Here is a 25,953-nt window from a genome sequence, read left to right on the forward strand (position 1 = left end):
ATAAGGACATACTACGTAGATGTGCATATCGACAGGAAATTACGATTCAATTTTTTTCCAGGAGTTACGCCCCTTTGAACTTATTTGCCCAATATACTACTGCAACCTTTTGTCATCGCAACTCCTCTCAAACCACACAACAGAATTTCATGAAACCTTTTCAGATAATAAGGACATACTACGTAGATGTGCATATCGACAGGAAATACGATTCAATTTATTTTCCAGGAGTTACGCCCCTTTGAACTTATTTGCCCAATATACTACTGCAACCTTTTGTCATCGCAACTCCTCTCAAACCACACAACAGAATTTCATGAAACTGTGTAGATAATAAGGACATACTATGTAGATGTGCATATTGACAGGAAATTATGATTCAATTTTTTTTTCTGATACAATTTTTTTTTCTTACACTTATTTTATTTCTCTAGTGACAATGTGGGAACGTGGGGTATGTGAGCGCGCTCACTAAGGTTCTTTCATTATTAAGTGCGCCTATCGGTCTAGCAATTTTTATTATTGTGCACTAAGAAGTATGCCTAGTAATCCAAAACATTTTGCATGAAGTTATATAAAGATAGTTGGAATTCATGATATTGATGCATTGTGCAGAAACATGAAATATTTTAGTTTGTATTCTTAACAATCCAAGAGTAGGGTTAAATTGTACCAAGGAGAATTACTTATTACTATAATTACGCAGCAGTATTTTGATTGTGGATTCTTTTCAATTTTATTATTTACTGAATGCATATTTGTCACTTGTTTAATGCCTTGTTCAAACGTAAGTTTAATTTGAATTGAATGTAAACCAATTTCACAAAATATTCTTTTTTTCATTTTGAAGCGAATTCAAATATAATGCGAATCGAATTCACTAATCGCGTTCACACACTCATCTTTTTTTAATTCGAATCTAATTCAAATTAGCTAATTTGCATTATCCAAATCTCATTAGAAATACCTTTTTGGGTTAATTCGATCAAACTTTGGTGTGAACACTTTCCAAATTGTAATTCAAATTAAACTATAATAGATTAATTCATAAATCACATGTGGAGCAGGACCTGCTTACCCTTCCGGAGCACCTGAGATCACCCCCCAGTTTTTGGTGGGGTTCGTGTTGCTTAGTTTTTGGTTTTCTATGTTGTGTCATCTGTACTATTATTTGTCTGTTTGTCTTTTTATTTTTGGCCATGGCGTTTTCGGTTTGTTTTCGATCTATGAGTTTGACTGTCCCTCTGGTATCTTTCGTCCCTCTCTTGAATTAAAAGTTAACGTCATTTGGACAGTAAAGCGATTTTGACACGTATTGCAATTTGAAGTAGAATTTACATTTGGACATTAAACATGTTAAACTTTTCGAATGGGTATTAAACTATAAATTCAAATCAGTTAATGCGAATCGAATTGGAATTATGTGTGAACACAGCATTTATATATCTAAGAAATGAGGAATATAAAATTATTAAAAAAAAGATGGCCAAATATTTGTATTAATTTTGTTGCAATTTTTGTCTTGCCTTGACAGAGTCGAAAAGAGAGACATCTATATATATAGGCATGCTGTTTTGGCGGCATCAACAATGTATTAGTTTGTGATTTTGTGATAAGGTCTAGGTTATGGTAGGTCAATGATATTTGGTAAGCAGTTGTGTAAGCATAGGCACATTTCATTACCATGGAGAATATTTGGCCCCACACCCTTAGTCATGGTCTATTGACTTTGAAACTTTTGCATAGTTTACATATGTATAAGTTTGTGATTAGGTCATTTTAGGGGGAACCAATAGTATTAGGTCAATGCTATTTGGTGTGCAGTTGTATAAACTTTGTCATTTCTAATTTCCATTGATATTATTTGGCCCGCCCCATCAATCATGCTCTCTTTACTTGAAACCTTATGTTACTTTGAAAATTCATTTATTAGCTTTTGATTAGGTTAGTATTAGGGAAACCAATAGTGGTAGGTCAATGATAATTGGCATGCAGGTGTAGAAGCATTAGTATGTCTCATTTCCATAGCGGATATTTGGTCCGTACTCGTCAGTCATATGCATGATCTATTGATTTTGAAACTTTTATTTAGTTTACATGAATTAGTTTGTGATTAGGTATTATGATGATGTCAGTTTAATATTACCAGTAATCTTAAGTCGAAGCTATTTGGTATGCAAACGTATTGGTATTTAAAAGGTTCATTTCCATGGATATTATTTAACCCCATCTCCTCATTATGGTTCATTGACTTAGAAATTGAAGTTGTGTTAAGGTTTGTTTAAAGGGAACGACTTATGAAAAGTCAATGGTATTTGGTAAGCAGTTGTATAAACATTGGCACATCTCATTCGCATGGAGATTGTTCAGCCCTGTACCATCAGTCATGGTTCATTGTCTTTGAATATATTTTACACGTTAAAGTATGCCTTTTTTAATTGCAATATTTGTATTATCAAAACAACAAATAGGCAAAACATGTCTCTGTGTGAACAGCTTATTATAGATTAGACATGTACAATTATTATAAAAATAAGAAGATGAGGAATGATTGCCAATGAGACAACTATCCACAAAAATTCAAATGAAGTGGATGTAAGCAATTATAGGCAACCGTATAGCCTTCTAAAACATATGTTGCATCATTGCTAGGCCATTTTAACAACATAAGCATGTATTGTAATATAATATACAAGAAAATAACACCACTTCAGATAGTTTCAGGTATGATTTGATAATTGTGCATAGTACTAGTGGCACCAGCTGATCCAACTAAAACCGCTAATATGGCATATTCAAACTCTAGTACATACAAAGTGGAATTAAACCATATATACACCAGGGCTTCCAAAATTTCCTGACGACAGCCGGACATTTTTCAAAGAAATATTTTTAACGGTCAATGATCAGCTGGATACTTAAATGTAACTGAGAGGATGCATAAATTGATATATGTCTAAATAATTAGTAGTGTTATATGCAATAAAATTATTTATATCTGTTTTGTTTTCTTCATTCTAAAAATAAATAAAATATTATCCTCCGTATTGTGTCATTTTTCTGTGTATCGTAATACAGTAACCATCATTGCATCAATCAGCTTCAGTACCTGACTGTTCTCATGTTTTTGTTTCTGTTTATATAATCTATCTTCTCTCTGTGAGTACTTAACACTTTTTATATTAAGGCCATCTTATTTGAAACTGTTGATGTTGGCTTTAATTGCAGTACAACTTGATCATCAATACACGTGATACTTTTCTTTTTGTGTATTGATTACCTGACCACGTGACTTTTACAACTGATGCGGTATTTATAGATAACATTGAGGAGGCCCAATGAAGGATATTGTTTTAAACCGTGTAAAATCTACTGAACAGTGATAACATTTTTCTTTGTACAATTTCCCAACCTGATTTAGAAAATAAGGAATAAATAAAAACATACTCAGTTGATAAATAATTTAATGAATAACAACATGATATTTTATGTAAGCATATAACAACAATAAAATATCAGAAGAGCACAATGTTGACAAACACACGCAATAAATATTACAATGAGCACATTGAAAAGAAGCACAGATCACAGCACAAGATTAGAGTGACGGTTACGAACGGATTGCCATTTGCGGATAGCAGGAACAGGGTCAAAGTCTTTAACATCTACACCTACTAAGCTTATCCTCATAAGTTGATCTAAAGCGTCAATACCTAGACTACACCTTAGTCGATCATAATTCCCACGGCGGGACTTAACTTTACGTCGGACATCGCCTCTTTCTCTATAACATCGGAAATTGTCTGAATAAATTCGGAGCAGGCATTGTTCTCTTGATATAATTTAGAAGTGATCACGGCACCATTTAACTTTAGCAATAAAGTAAGCATTACGGAACAAGGTGCACATTGCGTTGTCAGTCTTTTCATGAACTTTCTCAAATACTGATACAATTGGATTACTTTTGGAAGCTGTCTCTAATTTAAGAGCTTGAATGTGGTCATTGCTATTAGCATGCTCTACAACGGCTGACTTTCGAAAATTTGTCGAACCAGGCTTTACAAAGTTATTTTTAAGTCTATGTTTTTGACAAATGTCACAAAACATGGCATTTAGCATACTGTCAAATCTTAACCATAAAAACAGTTGTAACCATTTATGAATAAAGCTTCTAGCATTTTTAGCAGATTTCGAATTTTGATCGGAATCGTCACGTTTACGTTTGCCCATGATGGCAGATTTGTAAAGTTCAATTTGAGACAAAGTCTTTATAACAGTCGGAGATTGTCATGATTGGATATTATTCTTTATGATTTTAATTATAAAAACAGTTTTTAATATGAAAACAAGAATAGAGAACGCCCCCTTATTTATTGGACAACTCAGCTTGGTATACCCAAGCGAAGCTATTCTCGGTGTTTTTCCTATATATTTTAGTAAATTTTCCCCTTGAGAGTACCCCAGTATTTAACACGATGTACAGTGCTTAAATAAAATAATATATATCATACTTAATCATTTATAAATATCCTTATTTGAAGAATAACTTTTAAATATCAGGATACTTTTAAACTGAATGCTCATTTAAAATAATATCTATAAAGCGTAATTAAATAGGATGTTGTTCCGTACACGCTTACATGTTTGACCTCGTTTACCTGATTACCTTTATGTACATTGTTATGCATCATTAATTCTATTGATAAAGACAAGCTAAGGACACCTCATCAAAGGTAACAAACCTGTAATCAGTGAATGATTTATGGCTTCAATATAACTTATTGAAGGGATAATTGTTTGACAGCTTGTTGTTATTTAAATAAAAGAAAACGTGTTTTTTCTACTTTTTATTGATGTACACAAGCTAAAGACCAAGCCGTACATTTATGTACCCAGAGGATTAGACTAACTGAGACACTTCAAAGTATCTGAAATATGCTGCTTCTGTTTTATTAAACCCAATTATGACCGAAATATCTTTGTGAAATAGATTGCCACAATTATAAACTAAAATGCCCAAACGGACATGCCCAAAGCCCCAAACGGACATTTTTATCGATCGATAGTTGGTAAAAATTGAAATGACCGTTTCATGAAAATGCCTTGAATAACAAAATGTGGCACACCAATTCTATTTGACCGTTTGAGGCTGAGAGCAGCCGGTCTTTTTATGAAAGTTTCGGTCAAGTCCGGAATATATGACCGTTTTGGAAGCCCTGATATACACCACTGTTGGACACCATTATCGAAATTATTATTCAGATAAGAATATTCCTCCATGCAGCCTGCAACAATTAGCAAAACCTATACTGCATAGTAAGCTATAAACGACCATGAATTGACAAATGTAAAACAATAAAACTGAAGCATCCTGATTTATGTACAAAACAATTATAAAAAATAAATATGATATACAGCAACAATCACCAAATTAGTGGGTCCTCACTATGGACAGGTACATGCAGAATGTGGCGGCTTAAACATGTTAGCTGGCACAAAATTCTCCCCTGAATGGGACAGTGTATGTGCATAATCTCAGACTGAATCTTTAAAAATATAAATTGGAAATAACTTTTGAAAGTGGTGGAATTGGATAGCGTACACATTTCTGTACAAACATTATTTGATACTTCAGAAATAGCTGAGAATAATGCCTGAGATAAATATTTCCACTATATTCATCTGAACTTCTGCCAAGTTTGCCTTTGGTTTTTTAATTAACTGCCTATAGCGCCCTTGGTGCTTTGATTTTTTTTGCATGTATGTACTTCTGATATTTTTTGGTAACTGTGGATTCATTATTATTCAATGGGTTCTAATTTTTGTGGATTTCATTGTTATATATTGATTTTGGTGAACAACATATACATGACATATTCAATTATAACATATATGGTGTAGCATTCTTCTTTTTTCATGGTTATTACGATCACGTTATTCAAAGGGTATTCCATGTACATTGTACCTGAAGCCTTGTTTCTATTTATAAATATATTGACGCTATGTTTCTATTTATATATATATTGATGCTATACTTCAAAATTTATACATATTTTTCCTCAATCCACAAGAAATTGGTATCTACGAATATAAATGAATCTACAGTAACTCATGAACATGATGAAAACAAAGTCAACAATTCTATGATACTTTGCAAAAAGAAAAATGTGGAATGTAAGCAATATTTAAATGGAATTATCAGTATCATCTACAAAATGTACTTCTACTTTGCAACTTATTTTAAAGGTTTCCACAACAGTTGATCTCCATTCTTCAGACTCCGGACATAGCTCCCAATTCCAAGAGCCTATAGCTCCATGTCTGGTATGTGGAGATAAAGGATCAGGGTATCATTACTCTGTTTTCTCCTGTGAAGGTTGTAAGGGCTTTTTCAAGAGGACTGTTCAAAAGTTTCTCACATACACATGTAAAGGTTCAGGGAATTGTAATGTGAGCAAGTTCACCCGTAACAACTGTCAGGCTTGCCGATTTCAGAAATGTTTGGAGGCTGGTATGAAGAAAGAAGGTAAGATAATACTAAAACTGTTCGGTCATGTTTGTCTTTGAGGGGAGATAAAACTTGAAATGTTATTGTTTCTTGAAATTTAAAAATAAGAAATATAAAGATGTAACTATACAATATTTAGTACACAAAAAGGAACAAGATAATTATTGAGCATTTTGGTGTCATTGTATGATTAAATATATTAAAGAGACAGTAAACCACCAACGAAAGTTGTAAATGCATTCACCAGCGACAAGGGAAGTGAGATAAACACATTATTGACAAGCCATTGATTTAAAAAATGGTACAATACTTAGTTTTTATACGCCCGTTTACGGGACGTATTATGGTATACCGTTGTCCGTCCGTCTGTCCGTCCGTCCGTCTGTCCGTCCGTCCGTCGTCAACATGTCGGACATTAACTCAAAAATGCTTTAACCAATTTGCATAAAACTTTGGTGAATTGTTTATATCTATTGACGTGAGCTCCCTTTCGTTTTTTATAAATTTTAGATTTTATGTTTCAGAGTTGTGGGGTTTTATTCATTAAAAAAAGGGGGATTTTCCAATTTTCGGACAATAACTCAAGAATACTTTCACCAACTTGCAAAAAAATTGTGGTGAATTGTTTATATCTATTGACATGAGCTCCCTTTCGATTTTTATAAATTTTAGATTTTACGTTTCCGAGTTGCAGGGTTTTATTAAAAAAAAGGGGGATTTTCCAGTTTTCGGACAAATACTCAAAAATGCTTTCAGCAGTTCTTATGAAACTTTGGTGAATTGTTTATATCTATTGATGTAAGCTCCCTTTAGAATTTTATAAATTTTACATTTTACATTTCTGAGTTATGGGGTTTTATTCATTAAAAAAGGGGGATTTTCCAGTTTTCTGACAATAACTCAAAAATGCTGTCAGCAATTCCCATGAAACTTTGGTGAATTGTTTATATTTATTGATGTAAGCTCCTTTTGATTTTCATAATTTTCTAATATGACATTGAGAATTAATTGAACTTTATTTGTTTATAGTCTGACAACAGATTTACTAAGTATTGCGCAACAGCACAGTGTATTGCACAACAGCAAGAAATCTTTAATTGAATATAAATTCAATTCATATAACCAATTTCAAGTTCTTTGACTACATTTATTCAGAAACCTGTAATATGTCAAATATTTAATTACAATCCAAATTCAGACCTGTATCAAGTTTGAATATTGTGTCCATTTTTGCCCGAACTGTTCAGGGTTGGACCTCTGCGGGCGTATCCAGCTGCACTCAGCGAAGCAGTTTATTGGCTTATTTTTATCTATGAAGCTTGCAGGACATATATAGCCTTATTCTGTTAATGGTAATTCGATTTTGTTATTTTTTATTTGTCTGTTGTTATCCTGCATTTTAAATGTCCCAGTCACTTACTGCGACTGACTGAAACGTTTTAAGGCAGCAAGAGATAAAAGAGAGGCAAATGACACAAAAAATAATAATAAATTTCCTCCTAAAAAACAATCTGTTTGCTCAATATGACCTGTCTGTACTGTATATTAATCTCTCCTAGACATTCTTTGACAATTTTGTTGTTAAAATGAAAAATTTATTTGAATATTGTAATGAACATTTTACATATATGTAACAAATATGTTTTAAGCTGTTCGTGATGACAGATCACCTGGTGGTAAGAACAGGAACAAGAGACAACGATTAGAAGACATTCCAGGTTTAATTAATCCAGATGGTACCATTAACATTATACCAGAGAGTATAGAACCAGAAGAAGATAACCTAATTGTTGGACTGGTACAAGCCAAACCAGATCTAACTCCTAAATTTGAAAGTGGTAATGTGATAAGGAATCATCTGGCACTTGTTTACATATAAGCAATAGGTCAACTCCATTTGTTGTATAAAATGATTGTAAAGTGTATATGTTCGTCTGGCATTGTTCATCAGCCCTTGAACTCATTTATTTTCATGGTTCATTACTCAACATTTACTTTTCATGATGGGTCCTTTTCTCAGAAACTGTAATTATGTTTGGTGATTGGAATGATTGTTAGGTGTACATGTCCGTCTAGCATGGTTCCCTTAGTCCCTTTTCTCAGATATTATAAGCAATAGGTCAACCATATCTGATTTCTCCAGGGCTTGTCATTTTCACCATTTACAAAATGATTTTCGAATTGACAAAAGTATATATGATCAATTACTTCATTTAAATTTGTAAAAGTAAAAAAATGAATTGTTCAAAATTTTGCCTGGCAACAGGTTTATGACGAGTTTACAACCCTAAGCTTATCAACAGTCACACCTGATGTCATAATTAATTCATTAAAATAGAATCCATCAGTCAACATTTTGTCTTTTCGAATTTTTTCATATGACCACACAATTTGGAAATTTTACCGTAGTTTCATGATGAAAACGTAATTGACAGAAACCGTAATGAACATTAAACAAACTTTGTTTTACTAGAATTCTGTTAATATGGTTGATTAGAATATTAAATTCAGACGTATTTTGTCTTTGCCTGCTCTCACTTTTGATATTAAAATAACAAAACTGGCGCCATTGGTTGTATTCACTTTTATTGTGTATAATCCTCGGAAGAAGGCTACGTAAGAGCACACCCGAAAACAAGAATGATAACTTTTAAAATAACAATTTTTCCTAGTGTTGAAATACCTACCCAAGATCTGTCTACATACTTCTGACTTTAGGACTTATAGGTTTAGGAGGTCTTTTAAGTTATGGTGAAGGTTAAGGGGGCTTGGGTCAACAATTTCTGTATTCTTTATTTATTATACAAATCTTCTCTATTTTGTATTTAAGCACCCATTATTTTCTCTTGTTCATGTTTTTGCCCATTTTTCTCTGTTATTTAATTTTAATTTAAAACATTTTCTATATTCTGTAGCACAAACAAACCATAAGCTAATTATAAGGACAGGAATATTGACTAATAGATTCATTATATTAGTCCCAGTTTTGAGACATAACAATCAAAACAAAAACATACAATATGTATCTTTTGAAGAAAACAAACCAGCTGTTTTGATTTAATCTTTATTGTTATATTTTTATTTGTATACTAATGAAATACTGAAAAAGATTTTTTTTAATGTATTTAACCCTATGCAATAACTACCTTATACCTATGATGTTAAGCTGCTACCCAAGAAACATTAGAAAGGTCAGTTTTCTTATCATGCAAAAGTGACTAAAGCCCTCAAAAATCCTCACTTAAACACTGACTATATTTGGTATATGAAATAATAGTTGTACATGATTGTAAGGTGTAAATGTTCATCTGGCTGGCAATGTCCATCAGACCTTGAGCTCATTTTCGTTGATCATTGATAATGTTGAGTTTATGCGAAACCTGCAGTAAAACCTCAGTTTAAAAAATTTTCAACATAAAATTAAAACATGATGAGTAAAGCAGGAGTGTCACTACAGCATGTCCACTCTGTTTTACAACTTAGAGATTTAAAGATAATTTTGAAAACACTTTTGATTGATTTGTATGCATTATATATAAATGTGCATTTATTTAAAGAAAGGCCATGGTTCTGTACTAGCCCCATTATGTCCATTATTTGAAGATGAAAAGTTGATGCACAATCTGGGAGAAAGTGAGAGGGACTAATTTTGTCTTATTTTTCTTACAAAGCTTACAGTTACACCCCAGTTACGTAAAAAATAGAGATTTTTTGTGAAAGTTGACCGAATCTTTTGGATTTCAACCACAGTTAGGCCTAGGAAACATAGAGGGCAGGGTTTGACAAACTAAATATTAAAGGAGAGCTAGTTCCTTTGTTTTTACAAACATAACATTAAAAATCTTTTTTGTGGACACATACACTCTATACTTACAGTCTCAAAAATGTATTGAAATTTGCATGTTTTCATTGGATTTTGTGGAAAATTAAGAGTTATGCTTATAATAAAGTCCTTAAAAAATGCAGATATGCAAATTTCAAACAAGGATACCTATTTCCTATCTAGTCAATGTTAAAGCTGATACATTGCAATGATGGCCATTGAATTTTTATTTGTAATAGTAAGCTATAAATAGGCACCATATTGTGGCCTAATTGAACATACTCCTTTCATTTGAGTATATTTATCAAATGATTTGTGTAAATGACTATTTTTTTTATATTAGTTAATGTTCAAGACAACGCCCCTAAGTTGTATGCAAAATCTATCAAAATTTGTGACATTGCCCATTTTAGTGTTCCTTGAACTTTTTAAACGTAAGTTTCAGACTGTGAATTAATGTCTGCTGTTTGCATGCAGTGCAATTTTTCCATAAATTACATTGAAAAGTTCGAGCGAAAACTTGTTAAAAAACAATACAATAATTTCTGGAACTATGGCCGGGACTGATATATAAAAATACATACTGCCAAACAGAAAATGGCCCATAAAACATGCAAAAAATTATCTTTATGTTCATTTAAAGCCAGTTTGAAGGCTATATTATTCCTCAGCTATCTAAAAAATAATTTTATTGCACAATAATTTTGAAAATGTGAAACCAAACTCCTAACTATGTATTGCTACCAAAGATCACATGCTTGTTCTGATTAAAACAATTAGCTATCCTGTACATAGTTAAAATGATCTATTATTTCATTGCAGCTATAAACCAAAAAGTTACTTTGTTAAGTCACAGTATGTATTCGTCTCCTGTATTTAGTCAGTCCATTTATATATGTTGTAAATGTCTCAGTGGTCTCATTGTATTGTACTCAGCTGGAGTACAGAAAGATAGGGGTTCTACTCTTGGCTAGATAAATCCAAAGACTTTAAAAATGGTATTTACTGATCCTCCATCGAGCATATGTCATTTATGAGTAAGAGCAAACTAGTTGGCACAAAGTCTGAAAAAAATTTATAAAAAAAAACTTGTTTAGACCAAATTCAACATTGTTGAACCTGTCAAAAAAGGCTTTCTTGATTGGGTAGATAAAATTTTTTATGCCCCACCTAGGGGCATTATGTTTTTCGGTCTGTGCGTCCGTTCTTTCGTCTGTCCGTCTGTCCAGCTTCAGGTTAAAGTTTTTGGTCAAGGTAGTTTTTGATAAAGTTGAAATCCAATAAACTTGAACCTTAGTACACATGTTCCCTATGATATGATCTTTCTAATTTTAATGCCAAATTAGAGTTTAGACCCCAATTTCACGGTCCACTGAACATAGAAAATGATAGTCCCGCTTCAGGTAAAAGTTTTTGTTTAAAGTTTTTGGTCAAGGTAGTTTTTGATGAAGTTGAATCCAATCAACTTGAAACTTAGTACACATGTTCCCTATGATATGATCTTTCTAATTTTAATGCCAAATTAGAGTTTAGACCCCAATTTCACGGTCCACTGAACATAGAAAATGATAGTGCGAGTGGGGCATCCTTGTACTATGGACACATTCTTGTTTTTTTAGCAGTTTTATAAAAATTGACGAACATGAACCTCAAGTATTACCATAGAAATGTATGTGGTTCAAAAAGGACATTATCGTTTCTTTTAATTTACATGTTTACACATACAATCCTCTGTTCAGGTTTTTTAGACATCAATAACTTTGTCAAACCTTCATTGAATTTAATGAAACTTGGACAGAAGCTTCTTTAAGATCACTAAAAAGCATCCGAAGATAAAACTTCTAATTCGGTCATTCTTTTCTGTATTTTACTAATGAATTGACTTCGTTTTTTGGCAGTCAACAGTACACATTTTGACTGACAACAGCAATCGCAGGCAAGACACAGGGTTCCACTGAACCCTTTACAAACTTTTGTATTACTTCCATAGGAGAGTTGACACATAGGGATAACTAACAGCTATCTTGCATTTTTGTTGTAAAACAAATAGAAAATTGTGTTTGGCATTGTCCAATTATTTGTTTACCGTTCATGTTTGTTTTATTTTCAGGTAACTTGGATTCTGAGTATATTGACATAAATCAGATCATGCAGCATGGTTATGCAGAGTTAAAGTTTATCATTGACTGGGCCAAGAAAGTTCCAGGTCAGTTATTTAAAAGTTTAGTGAAGACTGAAAAAGTATGAGGTCCAATATATTATTAATTGAACATAATTTAAACCCAGTTGTGCATGCATTTAATTTGTTTTTTTACAAGGAAAGTAGAAAGCGTTCATTGCCATACCTACCAACCTTTTGGAGCTACAAAGTGTGTGATATCTTTCCAGCTTCACTGAGGGGGAGATTTTGTGTGAAGACCTTTATATGCAACCACAGTCAGGTGAAGGGGGCATTAAGGTTTACCCTTGTCCCTCTGTACATATGCCCCTAATTTGGTTTCTGTTCTCTAATGTTATAAATGAAAAAAGTGGAATTTGCTGTTTCATCACTCTAACTTTACTTTGCCAATTGTTATGAAACTATGTACCTGTCCTCATCCATGTCCAGTGCACAATGTTAAAACAACATTGTTGACATCACGATATTTATAATGTTAACGCGATATCGTGTCAACATCGTTTACATTGTATGAAGTCTTATATATTGTTTACATCGTTGACATCGTTAACATCGCGATGTATACAATGTTGTAAAGATATCGTGTTTACATCGTTTACATTGCGATATCAACCGTGTTAACACTATATTGTGTCAACATCGTTTACATTGTAACAGCTGTTTATACTGTTTACATCGTATACATCACGATGTATACGATGTAGTAACGATGTAGTGTTAACATCGTTTACATTGCGATGTTAACAAGATATATTGTCAACATTGTTTACATTGTAACAACTCTTATATACTGTTTACATCGGTGACATCGTTAACATCGCGATGTATACAATGTATTATCAATATCGTGTTTACATCGTTTGCATTGTAGTGTGCACGATATGGTGTCAACATTATTTATAATGTTTGAAATGTAATAAAACGTTTGCATCGTTTTCATCGATATATTACAATTTATTAACGATATATTATTGATTACAAATGTGTCAATTTTTGTAATTGGATAACAATACGGAGATGTCAGTATATATTCAGGAAACTGCCGGGGTATATACTACATTTTTTACCCAATTGGAACATCAACAACGTCATCATAGCAAACGTTACAATGTGCCGTAGTCTTAAGCTATGCAGAACATTTAAAGAATGTAAGAGGCTCTCAGAGGGAAAATAATGGCGTGTATCAGTCAATAATATGTTTTTAATTTAAAACCACGCTATTTACACATTCAATACTTAAGTAATGTTTTAAAGTGCTATTACAGTAGACTCCACCTAATCCGATATCGGCTAAACGAATATATCGGCTATTGTAATATTATTTCAAAACACCAAACCCTTCCCTATATGTTTAATGTTAATTTCATCGGGTAATCGAATATCGGATATAAGAATATATCGGCAAATCGGATAAGAATATTCAGGTAATTTTGTTCAAAACCATGCACAATCGGATATTTTCAATGTTTTTCTGACAGGAAATGAACCCGGAAGTTACGAATTAACAATCCTGCAGACAAGAAGATTTCGTTTTTACTAAATAAAAAGGAACTATTTCTTAATAAATTGTTGTCTTTATTCATTGTCTTCCTTTATCATGTGAATTAGATGCCCTTTTACTTCAAATGGTTTGAATTTACAAAACTCGTCAGTTGACAAGAGCAGTACGATGCTGTTTGGGGAATTTTGATAAAACTCTAAATGCTCACACAACCAGAAATATAATGTAAACTGAATGTACCTCCTTCTGAATAATTTATTGCAATATAAATATAAATCCCTTTTGACAAGAGAAATCTGACTTTTGTCAGAAATTTTTTTTTCACATGTGCAAAAGTAACCACATGTCATGGCCGCCATTTTGGTTTGTTTACAAATTTGTGAGGAAGCCTCTAGAACCATGACCTAAACATAAATAGTCTTCAGAAAATGTAAACTTTATACAATTATATTTTATCAATCATGATTATTTTCATCAATTTAAATTTGATTATTTAAAGAAATCAAATTATAACAAATACGATTTTAGTTTGGAGATTCTACACAAACATGCTTTGATCTATTTATAGCCAAATTAGTTTACCTGTGTGATAATGTAAATAATGGATATTAATTTGTTTTCAAAACAAATAAAGACACAAACTATGGAGGGTAGATAATAATTCACATTTTTCAGGACATTTAATTTATTTTAATAAATATAGGATTTAAAAACTGCAAACAAATTTCATCATTATGTAATCAGCTGAAATCTTTTTAAAAAACAACGTGGTGATGTAACTGATAAAAAAAATCACTCCATCAATCCTCCAGCCCTTTCACATATTTAGCAATTGTCAGGGTTAGTAACATCTCAGGATTAGATCTACTCATTATTGCAGAATATTCAATGAATATACATTCATCGTCTAATTGAATATATCGGATAATCGGATATTTTTAGCTGACATTTTGGGTATCCGATTTGCCGGAGTCTACTGTACAAGTTATTGCATATATGATAGAATTATTTTCACAGCAAATTATAGAATCATTTACATATGTGGAAAATATCAAGTTTTTTTTTCAGTATTTGTTGTTGTTAAAAAAAATACATAGAAAATACAAACGGTATACATGAAATCTAAAAACTTTATTGAAAAATATCAATGAAGAAAAAAAAAATTGAGAAGATGGAAAACTTGTATTTAAAGAAATTACACAAAATATTAAGAAATAATAAACATGTACTGAATAAATATACTGCGTGGTGAATGTAAAACAAATACCTGATATTGATAAAAAAAAAATAGGCAAATATAATCAGTAATATATGTGTAATTCGAGTTTCAGACAAGGTATATAATGTGACATTCCCGGCTTAGGGTTTATATGTTGTGAACGATGTAAATAGAAAGGTATAGATTTCATGTACAACATAAACACGATGTTGACACGATATTGTCAACATCACGATGTATACGATGTGAACGATGTAAACACCAAGGTATACACTTTGTATACAATATAAACACGACATTGACACGATATTGTTAACATTGCAATGTTTCGATGTGAACGATGTAAACACAAAGGTATAGACTCTATATACAACATAAACATGGTGTTGACACGATATTGTTTACATTGCGATGTATACGATGTGAACGATGTAAATAGAAAGGTACAGACTCTATATATAACATAAACATGATGTTGGTATGATATTGTCAACATCACGATGTATACGATGTGAACGATGTAAATAGAAAGGTATAGACTCTATATACAACATCAACATGATGTTGGTACGATATTGTCAACATCACGATGTATACGATGTGAACGATGTAAACACAAAGGTATAGACTTGTTACACAACATTAATACGATGTTAACGATGTGAACGATGTAAACACGATATTGTCAACTTCACGATGTATATGATGTGAACAATGTAAACAGAAAGGTATAGACTCTATATACAACATAAACACGATGTTGACACGATATTGTCAACATCACGATGTATACGATGTGAACAATGTAAACACAAAAGTGTAGACTTGGTACACACCATTAATACGATGTTGACACTGTGAACGATGTAAACACGATATTGTCAACATCACGATGTATACGATGAGAACGATGTAAACACAAAGGTATAGACTAGATATACAATATAAACACGATGTTGACACGATATTGTTAACATTGCGATGTATACGATGTGAACGATGTAAACAGAAAAGTATACACTCTATATATACAACATAAACACGATGTTGAAACGATATTGTCAACATCACGATGTATACGATGTGAACGATGTTAACAGAACATATATATATAGATAGGATACAATGAAAACACAATAATGACATGATAAAGTAGACATTGCGATGTTGACAATATCGACAAAACATTGTGTACTGGACATACTTCAATGTATAAGGGTTGTAGCCTTATACATTGCCTTTTTCAATGATGACAATAAAGCTAATGTATTAAAAATACATAAAAGAACTAGTGCCCATGGGACTAAGTCAGGAATCTGATGTTCAGTAGTTGTCGTTTGTTGATGTGGTTCATAAGTGTTTCTCGTTTCTCGTTTTTTATATAGATTAGACCGTTGGTATTCCCGTTTAAATGGTTTTACACTAGTAATTTTTGGGGCCCTTTATAGCTTGTTGTTCGGTGTGAGCCAAGGCTCCGTGTTGAAGACCGTACTTTGACCTATAATGGTTTACTTTTATAAATTTTGACTTGGATGGAGAGTTGTCTCATTGGCACTCATACCACATCTTCTTATATCTATACACAATGCTTATTACCACTTAACACAGATCAAGTTCAAATTTGGGTGGAGTCAATTTCACTGTTCTTGAGTTTCGAGCCTTTGTTAATGGATAATTTGCTGTATATTTACAAGAGGGACATCTGTGTCCCATGGGCACTAGTTCTTTTATGTATTTTTAATACATTAGCTTTATTGTCATCATTGAAAAAAGCAATGTATAAGGCTACAACCCTTATACAGAAGAAATGGATAGCGTACATGTTGTAGAGTAAAGTGAGAATATTAAATTATTTTTTAGACATCAAATCATACAATAACCTAGTGCATCACTATTAATCATATATCTAACAAGAATGACATTTATAGTTTAATCATATGAATAAAAAGAGATTTTGGGGGAGGGGTTAAACATTATTGAGACAGCAACCAGACGACAAAAATAACCAAAATACATCATAAGAAGTAGGTCAACTATATTTGGTATATGGAATGATTTTAAGGTATACATGTCAGTCTGGTAGGTTTCATTAGACCTTGACCTCATTTTTGCAGTTCATTGGTCGATGTTAAGTTTTTGCGGTTTGGTTTGTTTCTTGTATACTATAAGTCAAATATATTTGATGTATGGAATGATTGTAAGGTGTACATGTTTGTTTGGCTTGGTTAATCTGACATTGGCCTCATTTTCATGGATCATTGATAATGTTAAGGACTATCAACATAAAATCAATCATGGTAAGTTAAGCAGGCAAGACATTTCAGTGTGTACATCCTTGTTCATTTCACATGCCATATCAACCCAGAATATAAGTTCTGATATAGGTCCTGGATTTATAGGCCAATATCATATACTGCGAATTTCATTTATTTTCATGGATACCAATTTTTGTGGATATTTGATTTCTAGGATTTGACAAAATCTGTTTACAAGCCTTAAGAAAATATGTACTTCGTTGAACATTTAAATTTGTTTTACCTACACCAACAAAATTAATGAAAAATTGGTATCGCACGAATAGTAATGAATCTACAGTACTTTTTATCCTAAATATCAGTCATTACCGATATCAATATCATGTATAATGGTGTACATGTGGGTCATGTGATTTAATTGTGGTGTAAAACAGTTATGCTATTACAAGACCATTTGCTACTATAAAATGAAGAAAGACAAGTCAGCACACTGGCTGAAAATACAACAACAGTCCTCAAAATATTACACAGAAATAATTGATAGTTTCAGGGCCATAAATTATGTGGAGGCATACAGGCATTTGCCTCCTATTGTTGGCAAATCAAAAAAATATATGAATAATAAAAGCAAGAAAGAAAAGAACCACAAATAAAAAAATAATATATGTGGATTTGTGGAAGCTCCAATATTAATAAAAGAAACAGAGCTACTGTGCTTAAAGTGGTCTGTTTTAAAGAGCAAGTAATATCGCTAATAAGAATGAAACAATGATTAAAAAAACGCTAACATCTGAACCTCAGCTATAGTATGGCAAACGCAGCAGCTGAAATCATGGAGCACCATTTCAGGATAAGCATTTTTATCCCACTTATTGATCAAATTGGTACTTGGGGTATAGGACAATTTTTTTTTTAGCCCTCCCCCTTTTTTCAAAGTCTGTTATTTTTTTGGTTTTGTTTAAACTTATCTTATTTTTGTGTTTTCTGTGTTAAAAAAAATTTCTCCTGTTCCCAAGTACCTATGGTTGATCACACCTTCAATCATTAATAACACTAGGCCTGCAAATATTGATCGCACCTTCAAACAAACATCACACCTTCAAACATTGATCACATCTTCAAACATCTAAAATAAATTTGGCAAAGATACCAGACTTATAATTTTGTATGTCAGATGCACTTTAGTCTACAAAAGACTCATCAGTGACGCTTGAATAAAAAAAGTTAAAAGTCCAAACAAAGTATGAAGTTGGAGAGCATTGAGGATAAAAAATTCTGTAAGGGTTAACCAAATACAACTAATATAAGTTATATGGTTCGCTACTGACCCCCTACGGATCCATAGAGGGTTAGTAAAATCCATAGGGGCAGAGGCCGAAGGCCGAATCCCCTATGGATTTTATTCACCCTCTATGGTCTGTAGGGGGTCAGTAGTGAACCGTATAACGAATTTATCGCACACGATACTTTTTCTGCAGCGTTTTGTAGAAAAATAAACAATGAAATACAAAAACATCAATAGATGACGTCACCATTAACAGTAGCCGTGATGTCAAGAAACCCACTATGAAATTTACTAACCCCCTACGGATCCATAGGGGGTCACCACGTGACAGCGTTAAACCAATCACAACGTAATAATTTACCCACGGTGCGATAAGGTAATCTATTCCTGGGGTAGAAAAACAAAAGGTTTGTAATGAAACAAAAACTTTATGTTTTTAATTACCCCAAGAGATTCACAAAAAATAATTTAAAGACATGACATCAAAATATTCCATATTACAAGTGATTGCAAATATGCATTTCTTTTAGAATAAAAGACAACCAATATTGCTTATTTTAGGGTTGCCTGTAGGATTCTGCAGTAGCGACCTAAACTTGGAACAGATCAATAATGACCAGAAGAAAAATATCTGGGAAAAAGCAGAACAAAGCATGAAAAACTATTCAGCTTTTGGGCACTTAGATGGCTGCAAAATCTCGCCTATTCTAATGCCTTCTATTACATAGATACTAATTTATGACCCTGGTTTTAAATGTGGAATAATATTCTTATAATACACATGTTAAAATGTGTTGCATTAATAAATTTAGTGAATTAGAACACTTTATATGTAATTATATTCGTATTGATGAACCTTTTTACAGCTAAAAATTTTTAAATTGAAGGAGTATTAGACTATATGATATTGAATAAATGACATATGAACATTTTATTCTAGGATTTAAAGCACTATGTATTGATGATCAAATGGCTTTGTTAAAGGCAGCCTTCATGGAGCTTAATGTATTGAGACTGTCATACAGGTATTTTATTGCAAAACATTTATGTAGATATCAAAGTGCAAGTTTTATAATAGTTATTATTAGAAATGTTTTTTTGCAAATTTAAACATAATTTTGCCAGAATCAGTTGTTTTCCCCAAATTATAAAACAGTAACAGAACTACCTTAGAACTCATCAAAAATATGTAACTGACTTCAGAAACTGTTTTTTGTTTATTGTTTTGAGCAAAGATCAGGCCATTTATTTTGTATTTTAAATTGTTTAACACTTAGTCATGCCAGAGCCTTTTATAGTCTACTATAGGGTATAGGTTTTGCTCATTGTTGAAGGAAATACAGAGCCCTAAAGTTGTTCACATCCCCATCCTTTGGTCTATGAAGTATTGTTGTCTCATTGGCAATCATACCACATCACCTTATTTTTTATATTCAGAGAAAGCATTAGATAGATATATAGTATGATGGCATCTGTAGTTTTACATTCCACCCTTATCTTCAAACTATACTCTGAGTCATTATCATGCATAGAAGCCATATATAATCCAAAGAGGCAAGGTCTCTGATAATTTCAATACAATGGTTTCTATCAGATTGATATTAAGATATGGAAATCTCATGAATTAACTTTGTCCTTGGGTTCTATCAAGTTTACCTAAAAACAAACATACAATTTGCAGGATTGAAGACTTATATTTCAACAGACTCCACATACATGTATTTCCCAAAATAAAATGGTAGCCATATTGTCCTGTCCTTGTCCTTAAATATGTCAATAAATATGTAAAAAAAAAATTCTGAATTAAAAATCTCATACATTTAACTTATAAGAAAATTAAATGTGAAAGAATGGTTTCATACCATTTGTATATGCCATTATGGGCAAGACATGTTCTATTCATTGATCCATTTGATTTTTGAGTTTTCCCAATTCAAAACATGGACTTTGCTATCTTATATTATACATTGTATAAGGAATTTTGTGAATGCGCACTCACACATATTACATTTTAAAAGAAATGTAACATGTCTGTGTAACTGTGACTGGAAGAATGAGGGATATTTATGTTTCAAATTTTGATTTAAACTGCATAGGACATGTTGGGGCCATGAGACGTCAGAAATAAGTCCATAAAGAAAACTTGGACATTGTTGAACTAGACATTGGACACAAGTTTTTTTCTTGAAATCGTAAAAGATCCATTTTTGTCTTGCCTTGACGGAGTCAAAAAGCGAGACATAGGTATGCTGTTTCCTGCGTCAGCGGCGGCATCAACAATGTATTAGTTTGTGATTAGGTCTAGTTCATGGTGAACCACTAGTGGTAGGTCAATGATATTTGGTATGCAGTTGTATTAACATTGGCACATCTCATTACCATGGAGATTATTTGGCCCCGCCCCCTCAGTCAAGGCCTATTGACTTTGAAACTTTTCATAGTTTACATGTTTTAGTTTATGATAAGTCAGTTCAAGGGGAACCATTAGTGGTAGGCCAATGTTAATTGGTATGCAGTTGTATAAGCATTTGCACATCTCATTTCTATGGAGAATATTTGGCCCTGCCCCCTCAGTCATGGTCTATTTACTTTGAAACTTTTGCTTACTTTACATACATGTATTAGGTTGTGATAAGATCAGTTTAAGATGAACTGCTTATGTTAAGTCAATGATATTTGGTATGCAAATTTATTGGCATTTGCAAGTATCGTTTCCATGGAGATTATATAGCCCCACCCCTGATCATGGTTCATTGACTTTGAAACTTTTACATAGTTTACAAGTGAATGTTTGTGTTTAGGTTTGTTTAAAGGGATCGACTTATAATTAGTCAATGGTATTTTGTATGTAGTTGTATTAGCATTGGCACATCTCATTCCGTGGAGATTGTTTAGCCATGTACCGTCAGTCATGGTTCATCGACTTTGAATATTTGCATAACTTACATGTTAAAGTATTGCTATTTTAATTTCAACATTTGCATTATCAAAATTACAAAAAGGCGAGACATATCTCTGTGATAACAGTTTATTAAGTATCTAAAAAAATATATTATTCGCTACCTTTTTAGTTTTACTCCTCGTACAGGGGGGTGTAACTTTTATTCTCATACTAACCCCTTGTACCATAAACCTTAAAACTTTTTCTTTTTTTCTTTTCCATTAAGAATTCTTCTGATCTTTAACATCAACACTAATATTTATGTCTACAACTTCAAAATACAATTCTTTTACTTCACTAAAATTTATAGATGAAAAGAAAATATGTCTTAATTCTATTTAAACCAGATATCTTACAATGTTAATTAAATATATTAATTTATATATTTATACATTTATAGGTCAATGGAGACATCAAACTGCATAAAGTTTGCGGAGGGTTTGATTGTTCCAACAGAATTAGCACAGGGTGTTGGTTTCGGGAAGGAATTGGTGAATGCCACTACAGAATTTGCAGCTCGTTTAAAAGAAATAGATATTGACTTAACAGAATTTTGTTGTTTGAATGCAATTGTTCTAACATATCCAGGTAGGTTTAATTTGAGTGAACCTGTGTCCATTCTTTGCCTTAAAGGATCTGACAATGCTCTGATCTACTTTCTGTTTTTAAGACCTTTTCATGATCCTTGGGTTTTTAAGCTCAACTTTCCCTTTGGGCCAGGTGATCTTTTGCCATCACTTGGCGTCTGTCCTCGATATCTGTCATCATTGTAAACTTTTTCAAAGATCATCTCCTCTGAAACTACAGAACCAATTTCAACCAAACTAGGGGTGAATGAATTTTATGGTAGCTAGTATAAAGTTTGTGGGGTTTTTTTTGGTCTGCCAACAAACATGGCCACCATGGCTAAAAATAGAACATATGTGTTAAATGCAGTTTCTGGCTTATATCTAAAAAAAAATAAAGCAGTTAGAGCAAAACTAAAAAAGTAAAAATGATCAGCAGGTCAAGATTTATTTGCTAAAAAAATTTCAGATGAATTTGGAGTTTTTGCCCCTGAATTAATTATTTTAATGAAATTTCTCAGTTTTTAGTGTTTTTCTTGAAAACTATTATAGATGAACAGACATTTTAAATAGCAAAAAATGTTCAGCAAAGTAAGATCTACCAGTTAGTTTAAGGACCGAATAAGTCAATTGATCCCTTACAGGAGCTATTGCCTTAAAAGTCTATTTTTATTAAATTTTAAAAATTTTCTTCAGAAACTTTGATAGCAAAAATGTTCAGCAAAGTAAGACCTAAAAATAAGTCATCATGACCAAAATTGTGAGTTAAGCTTTAAAAACCCTTTTAGGAATTTTATTACCCTTGAAAGACAGTTTTTTTCATTTTTATGCCCCCGCCATAGCGGTGGGGGCATTAAGTTTTACCCTTGTCCGTCCGTACGTACGTACGTACGTCCCAAAATTGGTTTCCATTCTCTAACTTGAGTTTGCCTCAACCAAATGTTATGAAACTTATACACAATGCTCATTACCACAAAACACAGATCAAATTTGAATTTGGGTGGCGTCACTTTAACCGTTCTAGAGTTATGCCCCTTTATAAATGGAAAAATTGCAAATTTTTTAGTTTCCGTTCTCCAACTTAAGTTTGCCTCAACCAAATGTTAAGAAACTTATACACACTGCTTATTAACAAAAAAACACAGATCAAGTTTGAATTTTGGTGGTGTCACTTTAACCGTTCTAGAATTATGCCACTTTATAAATGGAAAAATTGCAAAATTTTTATTTTCTTCTAAATATCAAGTAATTTTTAGACTTATTGTTTTTGATCAGTTCGTATTATTATTATTATTCTTCTTCTTCTCTTCTTCTTCCTCCTCCGCCGCTTTTAAATTTGAACTTGTCCGCACCCGTTCTCCAAAACTGCTTGTCAGATTAACTTAGGGTTTCACAGTATGTTAGACTAACATGTCTAGTGGTGCAATCAGGGTTTTGTTTGTGCAATGGGGTTTATAAAGGGGTATTTTGAGGGGCAAAAAGAAAAGAGGGTTTTACTATAGAACCCTATGGGATTTTATTTTTTTAAATTTTCAAATGATTATAGATTGAAAACCGTTTGTGATAGACACAATCTTTTTAATTGAAAATGTTCTAAATGATAAAGCCCATTAAATGAAATACTGGGTAAGTCCCCAGGGGTCACCCCCACCCCCTGCCATTTAAGAAAGTTCTAATACCTTGTAAGTGGTCGAGATCCCCACCCCTAAACCATATATATTCTGGTTTGTCATGCGAAGATGGTTTGAATGATATACAGGGTTAGTCCCCAGGGGTCATCCCGACCCCCTGCCATTTGAGAAAGTTCTAATATCTTGTAAATGGTCGAGATCCCCACCCCTAAACCATATATATTCTGGTTTGTCATGATAAAGCACATCAAATGAAATACAGGGTTAGTCCCCAGGGGTCATCCCGTCCCCCTGCCATTTGAGAAAGTTCTAATATCTTGTAAATGGTTGAGATCGCCACCCCTAAACCATATATATTCTGGTTTGTCACGATAAAGCACATCAAATGAAATACAGGGTTAGTCCCCAGGGGTCACCCCCACCCCCTGCCATTTAAGAAAGTTCTAATATCTTGTAAGTGGTCAAGATCCCTTCCCCTAAACCATATATATTCTGGTTTGTCATGCGAAGATGGTTTAAATGATATACAGGGTTAGTCCCCTGGGGTCATCCCGACCCCCTGCCATTTGAGAAAGTTCTAATATCTTGTAAATGGTTGAGATCCCCACCCCTAAACCATATATATTCTGGTTTGTTTATGATAAAGCACATCAAATGAAATACAGGGTTAGTCCCCAGGGGTCATCCCGACCCCCTGCCATTTGAGAAAGTTCTAATATCTTGTAAATGGTCGAGATCCCCACCCCTAAACCCTATATATTCTGGTTTGTCATGATAAAGCACATCAAATGAAATACAGGGTTAGTCCCCAGGGGTCACCCCCACCCCCTGCCATATAAGAAAGTTCTAATATCTTGTAAGTGGTCAAGATCCCCACCCCTAAACCATATATATTCTGGTTTGTCATGCGAAGATGGTTTGAATGATAAATAGGGTTAGTCCCCAGGGGTCATCCCGACCCCCTGCCATTTGAGAAAGTTCTAATATCTTGTAAATGGTTGAGATCCCCACCCCTAAACCATATATATTCTGGTTTGTCATGATAAAGCACATCAAATGAAATACAGGGTTAGTCCCCAGGGGTCAATCCCACCCCCTGCCATTTAAGAAAGTTCTAATATCTTGTAAATGGTCGAGATCCCCACCCCTAAATCGTATATATTCCTGTTCGTCATGTCTCAAACATTTGAATGACGTATAGGGTCAGTCCCCAGGGGTTCCCCCCACTCCCAATGTTCTAGTATCTTGTAAATGGTCGAGATCCCCACCCCTAAACCATATATATTCTGGTTTGTCATGCCAAGATGATTTGAATAATATACAGGGTTAGTCCCTAGGCATCACTAATGCATATAACTTTACTGAACCAAACCAATTTTCACTGGACTGTGCCCAATGTCGGGCGACCCTGGGAATTACGAATTATGGGAGCTTCGTTTGGGAGACTTCGTAACAGCATCCTGTTACAATCATTTCTTGTTAAAATTGGAGCTATCTTCCTTTGTCCATGATTATAGTTGAATCAACTACAATCAATGCTTTATACAATGAAATGTTTAATTTTGACTTCCACTGATAAAACACAGATCAAGTTGAATTTGGGTAGTGTCATTTTAACCATTATTGAGTTATGCCCCTTTATAAATCGAAAGATTTCAAAATTTTTAGTTTCCATTCTGTAACTTAAGTTTGCCCCCACCAAACATTATGAAACCTATACACAATATTCATTACCACAAAACTAAGATCAAGTACAAATTTTTTGTTTCCGTTTTCTAACTTTAGTTTGCCTCAACCAAATGTTATGAAACTTATACACAATGCTTATTACTACATAATACAGATTAAGTACGAAATTTGGTGGCGACACTTTTACCATTCTTGAGTGATGTCCCTTTATAAACATAAAAATTGCTGAATTTTTCGTTTCCATTCTCTAACTTTAGTTTGTCTCAACCAAATGTTATAAAACTTATACACAACCGTTGTAGAGTTATGCGTGTTTACAAATAGAAAAATTGCTGAATTTTTAGTTTCTGTTCTCT

The 25,953-nt window shown here is 33.0% G+C and overlaps 1 protein-coding gene across 3 annotated transcripts in view; it reads left to right on the forward strand.

Moving 5' to 3' along the window:
- LOC127703256 (retinoic acid receptor RXR-alpha-B-like) overlaps positions 1 to 25,953 on the forward strand; it is a 42,200-nt gene that overhangs the window by 10,096 nt on the left and 6,151 nt on the right. For all 3 annotated transcript variants that reach the window (XM_052207769.1, XM_052207768.1, XM_052207770.1), the window contains exons 3-7: positions 6,247 to 6,526; positions 8,158 to 8,346; positions 12,442 to 12,537; positions 19,711 to 19,795; positions 22,112 to 22,299. In XM_052207769.1, the coding sequence (XP_052063729.1) occupies positions 6,247 to 6,526; positions 8,158 to 8,346; positions 12,442 to 12,537; positions 19,711 to 19,795; positions 22,112 to 22,299 (838 nt within the window). The remainder of the gene's footprint in view (positions 1 to 6,246; positions 6,527 to 8,157; positions 8,347 to 12,441; positions 12,538 to 19,710; positions 19,796 to 22,111; positions 22,300 to 25,953) is intronic.

This window comes from Mytilus californianus, unplaced genomic scaffold (assembly GCF_021869535.1).
Source record: "Mytilus californianus isolate M0D057914Y unplaced genomic scaffold, xbMytCali1.0.p SCAF_5, whole genome shotgun sequence".
NCBI lineage: Eukaryota > Metazoa > Mollusca > Bivalvia > Mytilida > Mytilidae > Mytilus > Mytilus californianus.